Below are 13,051 nucleotides of genomic sequence, written 5' to 3'. Positions count from 1 at the left end.
TTGCTACGTAAAATTTAGCCCTTTATTTTAAAATGTTTTATTGAATTTAGAGAATTTTTAGAGGTCTCCCTTGCACCATGTTGCAACTCCGCATGGACCTAGTGTTACTAATTGAAAAGAGGGTGGCACTTTTGACGATATCATCCATAATAACAAATATTAAGTTGCTACGTAAAATTTAGCCCTTTATTTTTAAATGTTTTATCGACTTAAGAGAATTTTTAGAGGTCTCCCTTGCACCATGTTGCAACTCCCCATGGAACTAGTGTTACTAATGGAAAAGGAAATTCATTAAATTGAACATCAATCATATGAAACAATTCTTATTCAATTAGTTTTACTAAAGCATTTTACTCAGTAATATCTGACCAACTAACTTCATAAGTGAATAAAATTCTTTCTCCGAAAAGTACAAATAAATCAAGAGTTAATAACTAAATCATATTGGGTTGAGATTTCCATCACTATTATATATAAACAATTGACAACGGAAGCTGAAGTGCGATGACCAGAAGGCAATTAATCAAAGTGACATATCTCTGATGCCTTGACTCTTCTACCAATGAGTTGTATCCGAAATGAATTAATACTTGATATTTATGCTCGCAATATTTTTATTGGATTTATGTAACATGAAAGGAGAATAAAATGGTTTATATACATGGGATGCATTCATCTTGTCTGTGCTTGAAAGCAGATCGGATATAAGATTGAGGACAACTTTTTTTACGAGAAAATATTGGATCCGTTCACAATCCACAATTTGAAACATGTTCTGAATTGTGGAATACTAGCAATTTATCATGATGATAACATCCTAAATCTTCAACAAAACATTGGGTACCTCTTGCAAAGATTCTTTTTAAAAGAGAATAAGGATAAGAGACAAAAGACAAGATAGTCTCTTTGGGAGGAGGCTATGTTATCTCCAATAGAACATTATAATTTAATGAGAAAAGGAAGGTGGTAAACTGTTTTAACAAGGAGAACATATATTGGTAAGTTTTTTATAATTACATATGTATATGACAAGTTTATAACCATATATTAACTCCTCAAATGTCCAATAAAATTTATCACATTCTCTACATTAAATATTTTGCTCCAAACAGTGGCCTCTCTAGCCTACCCCCCAATGTATTGCGTTGTTGGGACATAATATATTATATTCTATATAGACACTTTTTGATCCGAAAACCAAGGTGATGTGTTCCAGTACCGTAATTTGCAGATTAGTTATGTATTAAGTTGTGAAATTTACTCATAAATATATGATGGATATCATGATCAGTTTATGGTAGAATTTTTTTTAACACTACATCCAATATTATTTGATTGTCATATCCATGATTTTTGAGAGCTTGCATATTCACATATCTTTATTTATTGCATGTACACAATACTCAAAATCATACATGAACCTAGCACCATATAATCAAGTTCAACCTAGCTTAACACCAATTAATTATCTCTAATAAATCCATCCGTATCGCATTCTCAAGAACGTTTCATGATCATAAAAAATTGAATTTGTCCTCATTTTAAACTAAGATGTTGGTCAAGATCAAAAGAGGTCAGAAGGGGCAAGTCAGAGGCCTTTGAAGCTTGCAGAAGATGAGCTAAGAAAATTGGAGACAAAAGGAACAAACTATATGAGATTGACGGATTGTGGGCTACTCATTTATGGAAAATCCTAAATCAATTAGGTTTCTCACTTACATCCACATAGCTGAAGCAAATAGTGGACCCAAGATCCCCAAAAAAGAACACGTCCAACTCAAAGGCCAAAATTAGCTTCGTTCATGATATGAGATATTTGTGTTGTATCATCTATCATATAAAACAGTGCGAGGGACGAATCACACAATGTCAGAACTGGTGGATGGAGCTAAGAGAATTAGAAACAAAGGTACAAAATTATATTAATTGATGGATTCTTGCTACTATTTACTAACTGATGGAAAATTTTAGATCTATTGGGTTTCTATTATATTCACATAACTGAAGCAACAATAACCCCAAAAAGAACAGAAAATTCAACTCAAAGGCCAAAATTAGCTTCGAATAGTATGCGACATGTGTTGTATTGTATCATGTATCATATAATATAATAAAAGGGGGCAAATCATACAAATCTCATCATTGTGAATATATGATATTACAATATAAATTATAGCTTGGTACATGATATGTGATCTTTGCGTTGAATCATGTATCATATAATACAGTAAAAGGGACGAATCACACGATATTGAAACTGGTGGATGGAGGCAAGAGAATCAGAAACAAAGGAACAAAAATATATGAGATTGAAGAACTTCGGGATACTAATTTATGGGAAATCCTAGATCAACTAGGTTCCTCACTTATATCAACATAACTGAAGCAAATATTGGACCCAAGATCCCCAAGAAGAATCCAAAATCCAAATCAAGGGAAAATATTATCTTTGTCCATAGCATGTGATATGTGTTGTATTGTATCATGTATAATACACGATATTACAATAGGTCTCATACCTTTTCTGCTTGTATCAAATCATTTAATATGGACCGTGTATCATATGATGTAATCAGCTAACGGTACTATTCAGAACGAAATAGCATACCTTTGATTTTAACAGCATATATAAGGATGCAATAAAAGGTTGGCATAAATGTCAACCAGTCAGCCACAGATTACACTCTTTGCAAGATGTGGAGAGGATCAATGAATTGTTCATGACGATTGAATTTTAGAAGAATCATTGATACAGTTGGTAAGGGGAAAAAACAGAATTGACGGCTTGTTTACCTGTACAACTTTAAAGATGGCAATCAAAAGCTGCACAAAGCTTTCGGATGAAAGGTTCCTCAACTTGCTTGCTAGAGATAAACCACTACCTAAGACATTATGCATCATATAAACTAATCAAAAATTAGGCATGAACTGAAATTTCCAACTATGTAAGTAAGCACAATAAGAAATGATCATACCATCTGAATCTACAGTCCTTTCTCCACTCAGGACATCAGATTCTATTGGCCGAGCTAGTAAAACAGGCAGCAACTCAGCAACTGTACTTTTGATTGCAGCTTTCATTTCAGTAATAAGTGTATCACGGTAAATCCTCAGGACGGCAGGAAGTTTTACCTGAACAATTATAGTTAAATGATAAGAAAACACTTCGGAGATAGAAACCCTCACACAAGACACACCCGAAATAATCTTCATGGCACATGCGACAGTCAACGTAAGAAAGAAATTGCAAATTCAGTATAACAAAAAATCATCATGATCACATACCAGTAAAGCCCACCAGCATATTTCACAAAGTAAAGTCCAAACAAACTTTGCAAGAGTCAAGGTGTAAAACTCACTCGACATCACTTTTATTTTTAACAGAGTGCAAAAAAGAGTCGGGGTTAGTTTGCATTCTAGAATCTAGACACGTTTTGGTTAAAACACAAGCTTATGTAAGTTACAACAGTCAAACAGAAATGGTTACAATCCTATAAGCTCGTAGCTTGGAAAAATAAATATAAAGATATCAATCAAATGGAAATACCACTATTATCATAAATGAGAACAAAGCAAAATTCACAATATGCACAGTTCAGAAATGAGTGACACAAATGTCAACTATCTGGCATGGATAGATCTCATAGACAACTGACCTTCTTCATTGAATATATCTTCGACTATAAAATCCCATCAAGGAAACCCCATTAGGCATATACTGTTCACAACATATGCATGATATGTTGAACCAAAATGGAACAGAAACTAGGAAAAAAGATTTGAATCTGAAATCTAGATATCATTTTGGTTCTAGTTCGCATATCACGCTATCGGTATTAGAAATCCTGACAACTTTTGCAGTTTCAGATTGGAATTATTGGCACATGGAACACTCGGTTGAATAACTAGGTTGCTAGTCTTGTTGTATTTCCCCCCAATATATCACTGTCAAATACGTTTGGTACTTCAACTCTCAGATCTCGTCCTGTTTGAGTAACAATCATTATTTCGATATGTATTAATTGTTGTTAGGAATTACGGGCAGATTAGGTGGTGCCAAATGGATCAAATCGGCCTACTTAAATTATGAAACATTATAGTGAATACGTACTAGTCTTGACCGTACTTCAAAACATGGAAGTTTGATTTTGGTTCCAAATTTGGATATCAATTTGGTTCTAGTTCGCATATTATGGTATCTGTATAAGAAATTTCGACAATTTTTCCAGTTTCAGATTGGAATGATTGGCACATGGAATAGTCAGTTTAATAACAAGGTTGCAATTGCTGATGTCTTTGTTTTATCTCGCATGCTTAAAATATGATACATTATGGTGAATACATAGTTGTATCGATCATACTTCAACCCATGGAACAACCTAATTTACACCGCTAATTGCTTCATACTTTATATGGGGGAAAAACCTATAGGAACTATGAGAGGATTCATGAATCCAAACCTCTATATTGCAAAAGTATGAGATCAATGAACCTCAGGTATTTAAAAGGTAGCTTGCCAGTAAACTTTAAGTGGCTTACAGAAAAACCGATTAAGAATGCGGGGGTAATTAGTTCAGTGTTTGGATGGGACCTCTATTCACCAACATATCCATGATTAGGTCCATTTTCTCATCGGAAAGAATAAAGAAATAATAACACAACGGCATGAACAAAAAAGAAAAAAACAAATGTTTCAATAAGACAATACAAAATATTAATTTGATAGCTTATAACCGCATAAAAATAAAATAAAATTAATGCAGCTAAAGTAGGACTGACTGTTCTCAGCAAGCCAACAATGAGTGGAAGCAGGCGGTCTTGTAAAATAGAGCTTTCATCATCATTCAACTCTGCCTGCATAAAAGCGAACTGCACTCATTAATATAATACGTGACAGTGTGACATTGTACAACCGCTACTTGGAAATGACTTAGATAATAAGCAGAGACCATGCAACAACATAACCATGAACGACAAAGTGCTGGGATTTAAATCACTTTAAAAGCAAGACAATTTTCAAGTATGAGGGGTAAATAAAATTATGAAAAAGATACAAGAAGGCTGTTCAAGCAAGAAACTGTATATGCACATAGGTGAGCATAACTTGGGGAAAACAACAACAAAGAGAGAGCCCCCTCTTTGAAGCTAAAAGAAAGAAAAAGATCCCATATTCAATAACGGGACACATTTTCCATCCATTGATTGAACGCGCATGACCAGCTTATAAAATCATTTCCCTTCGCAAACATAACTGGGAGTTTAAGATTTTATACCTGATTTAAATAACAAAAAAACAAAAATGAAATTAAGTTGGCTGCAGGACTCTTTTTCACTCAGACGTAAGGATGACACATCTGCTATGAGTCTTGAACCCTACGATAATGAAGGGATCAGCACCATTTGCCAGCAATAACCATAGCTTATAAAAACTATTTTAACTTAACTACAAAACTCAGAAATCTATAATGAGTATAAGTAAACATCATGATGAACTATTACAGTGATGATAAACAAACCAGCATATTGTATATGATGTTGATAACTATGACGCTACAAGTTTAGGAAGGTCAGTACGAAATCCTAAGAAGCTTGGATTGTTTAGTTTCACTAGTTGTTTAACCATTTATGAAAACCAAAGGAAAATTCAATTATTCAATCAGTCATTCAAAAAAAGACCAATCAGTAATAATAATAAGAAATAATGGATATGAAGTGGCGGCCCATTTTGCTAAATGAACTACCAAGAGATAAACATGTGGTCAGAACCACACTACTAGTCACATCAGATGGGTGGATGTCACCATCCTTTATCTCTTGCTAGCTCATTTAGCAAATGAGCTGTCACCTCATGACCATCAAACACTAATAATAATATGACAAATAAAAAGAAGCAGAAGCTCACACACCATTAGAGACTCAATAATAAACATGATGTGGGTGCAGAAGGTCTACGCACCATTAGTGACTCAATAATAAACATGATACGGGTTTTTACTCTTAGAAAAGGCCGTTCCGACATTGCTTTTTAAAAGTCAAATAAATCACATGCCCTGTGCATGTAACATATGGGATCACCGGTTTAGGATCCAGTGGGAACTCAGATCCTCCAAGTTTTTCTTGCCAAGCACAGGAGGATGAGATGAAATGCAACTAGTTTCTACTAGATATCCATTAAGTTTCCACTAGCCAAACACAACATAAAAGAAACAAAATAAGCATACCATATTCACATAATTTCATAGGTTCTATTACGTTTCTGCAATGAATAAAGAATAGCATTGTCTATGATGTTACTTCTGTTTACAAGAAACCATGGGGGGTTTGGGTTAAAAAAAATCAAGGTTATCAATAACGGATAGCGTTAGCGTAGAGATGAGGCATCGCTAAGGCTATTTGGGACTATTGCGGTAAAATAGCGGTAAAAAGTGCAAAATCAAATAGCGGTCTAATTTACATATGTATAAATACTAAAAAAAGAAAGATTAAAGAAAAATCTAAAAAATCTAAAAGTATATATTTGATGATTTAAAGAGATCCTAAACATGAAATAGATATGTAACAATTACGTAATACCGAAGATGACTGGAGGAGTCAAAGAGTCGTCATCTTCGAGAAGAAGAGCTGAGCGGTGAGAGGACTGCCTTAAGAGGAGCTCACAGTGAAGGAGGTGAGAGGAAGTACTGAGGTAGGTGCCAAAGGCTATGAGAGGTGGCGGGAGTATGCCGAAAATCACAAGAGACGGTGGAATGCAATGGTCAAGGGTCGGGTTTAATTTTAAAAAATAATCCTCAAACCGCTTTTAAATAGCAGTCAAAAAGTGGATTTTACATGCAATCGCCCATTATTTAACATAATGACACACTATTTGCCGCTTTTGCGAACGGAAAGCGCATATTCCGCAATATGTCACCACTATTGGGCAATAGCGTAGCGGGAAGGGACCGCTAACGCTATTAGCGCCGCTATTGCGGAGTTATTTACCGCTATTTTTAACAGTGAAAAAAATCAACAATTTCTATTGACTAATAAACTGGCAGATAGATACATATATCAAATAAAGAATGCTCGGTGGACACAAGTGTTTCTTATAGACAAAGGTTGTCAGTATTAAGTCTCCACCAGAGCAATTAAAATAAGAAACATGCAATCATCTACCTGGTCTTTGTCATCTCACTTATGTGGCTGTTAGAGAATTTATGAGCAATATAAGAAGGATTAGCTGAACATATAACTTCGTATGAGCAAAGTATCAGTTAGTATTAAGGTTGAAATCATCTTTGAAAAAAAAAGATAGAAGTGGTCTGTTGGCTCCTGGCTTCACCTACAGCACAGACTTGAATATAATTCCATATAGAAACTAAAACATCTTTCCTCACATTATATATAACTTTGTATGAGCTAACGTGTCAGGATAAATTGGAATATGCCTCAGCTGTATGATGTCAAGCCCTTCTTCTCCATAGTTTCCTTAAGCGACAATTTGTCACTCAGTAAGATGGCATGCCATATTGACAGCCAACAGGAGAATTGCTCAAGATTTATGGCCTTGAGCTCCATAGATGATTGTGATCTATTTGGGAAAAGGCTGAGTTGATGATGTAAATGATTATCTTTCTTTTCGGGAAACATCGGACCAAAATTGATCAAAATGTATATAGCCAATTTAAATAGCAGGTTCTTTGCCTGTTTTTATTCACTTAACAGGTCAATGCCACACCACAGTGTTGACACATGCAGATGAATATGGATTTACCTTTCTACTGTTGTCAAAATCAAAGAAAAATATAATGTTCAAAGAATAGCTCATTCAGACGTGCAATATCTTTGGAATTGCAGACCAAAAGGAACAAAGTATAAGACATAACATTAAGTTAAAATGAAAATTACAGGCCTTCCAACGGAGCAAAAATGGTTAAAGCATAAAAAACGAAAACGAAGATGCTGTAGAATAAAGAACATACTTCCTCTAAGCCATTGATGCTGTTAGAAGAGCTTGCTTTTATTTTTGAGACAATCATGGAATCCACAGCCCTAGCGTCATGTATGGCAGCACGTACAAATTCTGCCGAAAGAATGCTACAAGAATGAATTTTAACAAGATACATGTTAGACATCATAAATTAAAACACACATCTTATACATAAGCCAAGGCATATTAGCTTGTAGAAAAGAAAAAAAATTCACGTCCTTGTGACATATAACTGATATAAGTTTAAAAAATAGTTGGAGAACAAGGTTGCAAGGGTTATCCTAATTTGCATGTAAATCATCTGAAATAAAAAGGAGACTGAACAGAGACAAGCTTGACTATAGAAAATAAATAAATAGTTCAAAAAATTTGCAAAAAATTCCAAAAGACATGCAAATAACCTATCGGATGTAAGACATCATCTTTAAGAAAATGATGGCATGAGATCAGGAATAAGGTCATTTAAAAAAACCAAGGTTCAAACAATAAGTACGGAGCAAAATATTTAATTTATTAAATAAGTAAGAGATAAACATTAAAAAAAACATCTCCACCTGCTCAAATACAAGCAAGCATCCAGTCCATTTTCAAGCTGACCTTCAGGTTGCACTCCAAAGAAAAGATACATAAAAAAAAGTAAAACTAATATAACAGGCACTTCACTATCCTTTTCTTCAATAATCTCAGAATGATATGACCTCATTAATCTTTAGTACTAAGGAGATAGGAATCAGGGAATGTCAATCATGGGAGTCAGATTCCATAAGGATGGTCTTCATACCACTCTTGTGGCCCATAACAGCCTATGTTGGTCCAGGTCTATTGTGTTACTCGCTAACAGTCTCGCCAAAAAGGGTTAGATCATTGACATGGAAAACTTACTATAATTCTCCAAGTTCAAAGGTGTTCTCTTTCTTTCTTTCTTTGTTTCGTTTTCTCCTTGTTGCCATTTTGCATCCACGCTATCAGATCAGAATAGATGAAGTTCCCATCCCGTTATAGTTTCTCTTCATTAAATCCTAAAATCTTCTTTTCCCCCAAATATTTCTCCTATTTTCATAATTGCTGCAACTTACATCTTCTTCTGTCTATTACTCTCATGGGCATTAAGTTTCTTTTGAGTAATTTAGGTTCGTGTTTCTAGAAGATCTATATTGAAAGTCAAATACTTAGCATTACTTTGCAGCATGGTAAAACAACGGTGGTCGAGCTTTGAAGATGGCTGGTCAAGGTGAAATTAAGGAATGATGAGAGAAGACGGTTTATTATAATTTACCCCTAAATTTGGTAAAGTACAGGGAATGGACACAGGAAAATGGATCAACAGGATAATAGATGAAGCAATATCTGGAAAACAGAGGCAATATTTAGTAAGACGGATGCATAAAGAGTGCAACTTTACCGGTATAGATTCATGCCAAGATAACAAACAAGACTGTTACAGCAAGAGCAAAAAAAGTGAAAATGGTAATATTTGAACCTTTTTCTTTTTTGAACTTCACCTGTTTATTGAATCTAATGATGTTGCCAATTGATTGCGGAGGTGACGAAAACAATGGAGACCAGCAAGCTCATCAGAATCCTGTTACAATGAAAATAAAAGGTATAAAGAGTGCACTGTGATGAAAGCTAGCTCTGAAGTAAACAAATTTGTGTAAAGCAATGACATGTTACTAACATGCATTATTTAGTTACTTGCAGTTTCAGGTTATCAGAAATTTCATGGTTATGATAGTCAAGGATGGCCAACATACATACTGGCCATCTTTAAATTGTATCAATTCCAAAATTGACAACCAATTCAGCCACTGATTGCCAACATACATATTGGCTTGAAAGCAAAAGGAGAGACATACACATGCGAAAACGGACATAGAGCTAAGAACTGAGGTGAGGGGCATAGAGAGAGGGGCAGGGGGGGGGGGGGGGGGATAGGGGAGTCTTTATCATAACCCTCTTCCTATATACCACCACAATGGTATTATCACTTCTTATTATAGAGCTTGCACATGCAACAATGTACCATGAACTAATAGGCTCAAAAATGTTGGACAGGGCTTAGGATGATATATGCATGTTCAATCTAGTTGCAGAATATAGATATGGAGACATAAATTCAATATTCTGATTATTTGTCAATTATCATAATAATAAGATCAATACCCTCTGAAGTGGTAGCAATCTACAACTGCCTACACGGCCACTTAGGTTTAAGTGGTTCCTATGCCGCCTGTCTAAGTCTTGGGAGCTACTAGGGGAGAACAAGCACTTTATACGGGACTATACGGTAATAGAAAGAGATATATTGCTCGCTCAGGCATAATAATGGTCAAAGAGAGTTAGCGAGGTTAAAATTTATCAGAGATGAAAACTCTATGTTCAAGTCTATCTCAAGTAAAATGGTGAGGATATGATTTGAATCTCCGGAAACGATCATTCCTCTCTTGATGTTAAAAACATCTTTGTACCGCTTACGCGTCCACCTAGACACCTAAGCGCTAGGCGCTAGGTTTGGCAGCTAGAAACACCTAGCACTTTCTAAAACATTGGTTGTTGTCAACTGCAGGTAGTGAATCTAACATAAGTTCTCTATCTTTACCAGTGGAATTAGAAGGTTAAGGTTTGGTGTTCAATCCTGATACCTCTTCTTGATTTTTGCAACCTTCAGTTAATGACTTGTCATAACCTTTTATTACCTCGTTCATACATGCCCATACGCAAGATAAAAATTAAAAATTTGAACCCTCATACTTCTTTTTATCATGTGCTTTAGTAATTAGGTCTTAGGAGTGAGATAAAACAAGGTTATTGTCCCAATAAACTTAGATGACTCGTCTTGGTTTCCTCAACCTTGAATTAAAATAGAAAATCGGGTAGTGCCCCTGATTTTTCCTCTGTACAATTTAACAGCTGAAATGATCCAAGGTGTCATGACTTATTTTACATGGTGTCGTATTTTTTATGTATTATGTCCGGCCAAGCCTACAAAGGAAGGCATATATCAATATGAATGATGATCATAATAGACACATACATATAGATATACATAGATACATGAACATATACAGAGAGAAGCTTGACTTCATGAAGGATTTCCCATAAATATTGGCAACTTCGACAGGGATAAAATTAAATGAGAAGCCTTTCAAATAAAAAATGTCAATGAACTTGAGATATCAAAGCTTTCTTCAGATAGAAAATTGGTATGACAATTACGAATTTTATAATTCACCATACTTGACCAATATAATGTTATCATACATTTTTTTCCTTTTACTACAAATCTACAATATTGTTTATCACCATGGATAACTAATACTTCCCAGTCTTATTCCCCTGCATAAGACTTCTTTGGCTCTTCATTTTCTTTCATATTTATATTCCTTTAACAATCCTAATACATCTCCAACGAGACAAATTCACGGAACTAAATGGTGCTCAGTGATTTAGTGATTCAGACTTAGTTGTAATACAGTTTTACGCAAGCTATGAAGCGATGTAAGTATCTGCAGGTTTGATTTTATTGCATTTAGCTTTTAGAAATATTTCAGTTATTGCTGGTTGGTTATTTAGATATATGCATACCTTACACATACGATGCATAGTCTATGCATAACACACAAACACAGATGTACATGTACATGTATATGGATATATACGTATACCCAAATACATAGGCATCCATGAAAATACATATAACCTACATTGTGTTTCTACAGGTACGGATACAGGTACTGATACGGGGCATGGCAAATTTGCAAAGTGTAGGGTACAGGGTCACGACTATATAAATATTTACATACACATATGTTATATATTGAAATTAATAGTTTACATGAGATCAACTTTTTATTAATTCACGTGTTATGAAAATTAAAATTCTTATAAACATTTTTATGTTTCTTTTATGATGCGGATTATAAACTGTAAAAACACTCATTTTTTGAACTAGACACCCAATCAAACGACCATTAAAATCATGGTTTGAAATTCAATGAGTTTAAAGAAGTGGATGTGAAGTGTAGGATTTACATCCAGTAAACGTTTGAAAAGTGTTCTAAATTACAACATGTATTGTTTACTTGAGTACATGCCCGAATAAATGTATGCATATATGCAAAATGTATGCATATATGCAAGGAGTGTCCAAGGAGTTTGAGTACAAGTAATGCTACGTGTCGGGTATGGGTACGGCTTGAAGATAGAAGTACCTAGGTAACATAGCATATCACATATAACTGCACATTTGCATGTAAATATAATTATACTCATGTATATTATATCGAATATATAATCGTGTAAGCAGTTCTAATTATGCAGTTCTATTTATGCAGGTTTGAAGAAATAATTGTGCATGTACTAGAATAGAGCACCCCATACCGTACCCATATCTACGTAAGAGAGTTGATTATTGATTCAAATGTGCCGGGAAGCTTTCCACAAATCAGTAGTTCAGAAAATGCGTTGGAAAAGACTAAAGCAAATGAAAATATAAAATGCTCAATGGCTTATCATATACCCCATGATACAAAAAAATTTCATGAAGCTTAAATCATCTTAGAGAAATAATGCTATTGAAGAAAACACTAAAGCATACTTTCATCCATCATAAAAGAAGAAATTACCAGCAAATGTTGCAAGTCATCAATAACATCCAGAGCACCAGCACAATCTGCTGCTGCAACAAGCTACAAGGACAAAATAAATTCATTATGCAACATGTTTGTGTGAATATATGAATAATGATAATAATTTCATTTCAAATTAAATGTTCCATAAGTTAAGAACCATCATTGAAATTGGTATAACACAGATTCATTATGTCAAAAGTAACAAATATAAACATGTAACACTGAAAAGCAAATGAAAACATAATAAGAAACACTTGTAGTGTAGCATGACTATAAAATAGCAAAGATTTACAGATTATGCTAGGCTTTTTTTGCATGCCTTTTAGGTCATAAAAACCCTTTTTTCAACCTATGTAACATATTTTAAAAAGAAGAAGCAATTAATGATACCTTATTAGTTTTACTGTCTTTTTGTAGTGACCAAATAATGAAGGTTTAATATTGTTTCTTT

The 13,051-nt window shown here is 34.4% G+C and overlaps 1 protein-coding gene across 1 annotated transcript in view; it reads right to left on the bottom strand.

The window, feature by feature from the left end:
• The window catches only part of LOC109825303 (vacuolar protein sorting-associated protein 54, chloroplastic), a 25,963-nt gene extending 13,310 nt beyond the window's left edge, over nucleotides 1–12,653 (bottom strand). The window contains exons 1-6 of the mRNA XM_020392133.1: nucleotides 12,595–12,653; nucleotides 9,472–9,551; nucleotides 7,962–8,076; nucleotides 4,780–4,854; nucleotides 2,976–3,132; nucleotides 2,794–2,906 (exon numbers count right to left, since the gene is read on the bottom strand). Of these exons, the coding sequence (XP_020247722.1) occupies nucleotides 2,794–2,906; nucleotides 2,976–3,132; nucleotides 4,780–4,854; nucleotides 7,962–8,018 (402 nt within the window). The 5' untranslated portion in view covers nucleotides 8,019–8,076; nucleotides 9,472–9,551; nucleotides 12,595–12,653. The remainder of the gene's footprint in view (nucleotides 1–2,793; nucleotides 2,907–2,975; nucleotides 3,133–4,779; nucleotides 4,855–7,961; nucleotides 8,077–9,471; nucleotides 9,552–12,594) is intronic.

Source organism: Asparagus officinalis, chromosome 10 (assembly GCF_001876935.1).
Source record: "Asparagus officinalis chromosome 10, Aspof.V1, whole genome shotgun sequence".
NCBI classification, from domain to species: domain Eukaryota; kingdom Viridiplantae; phylum Streptophyta; class Magnoliopsida; order Asparagales; family Asparagaceae; genus Asparagus; species Asparagus officinalis.
Note: the sequence above shows the minus strand (reverse complement) of the source record. Positions and strands in the feature narration are given on the sequence as shown.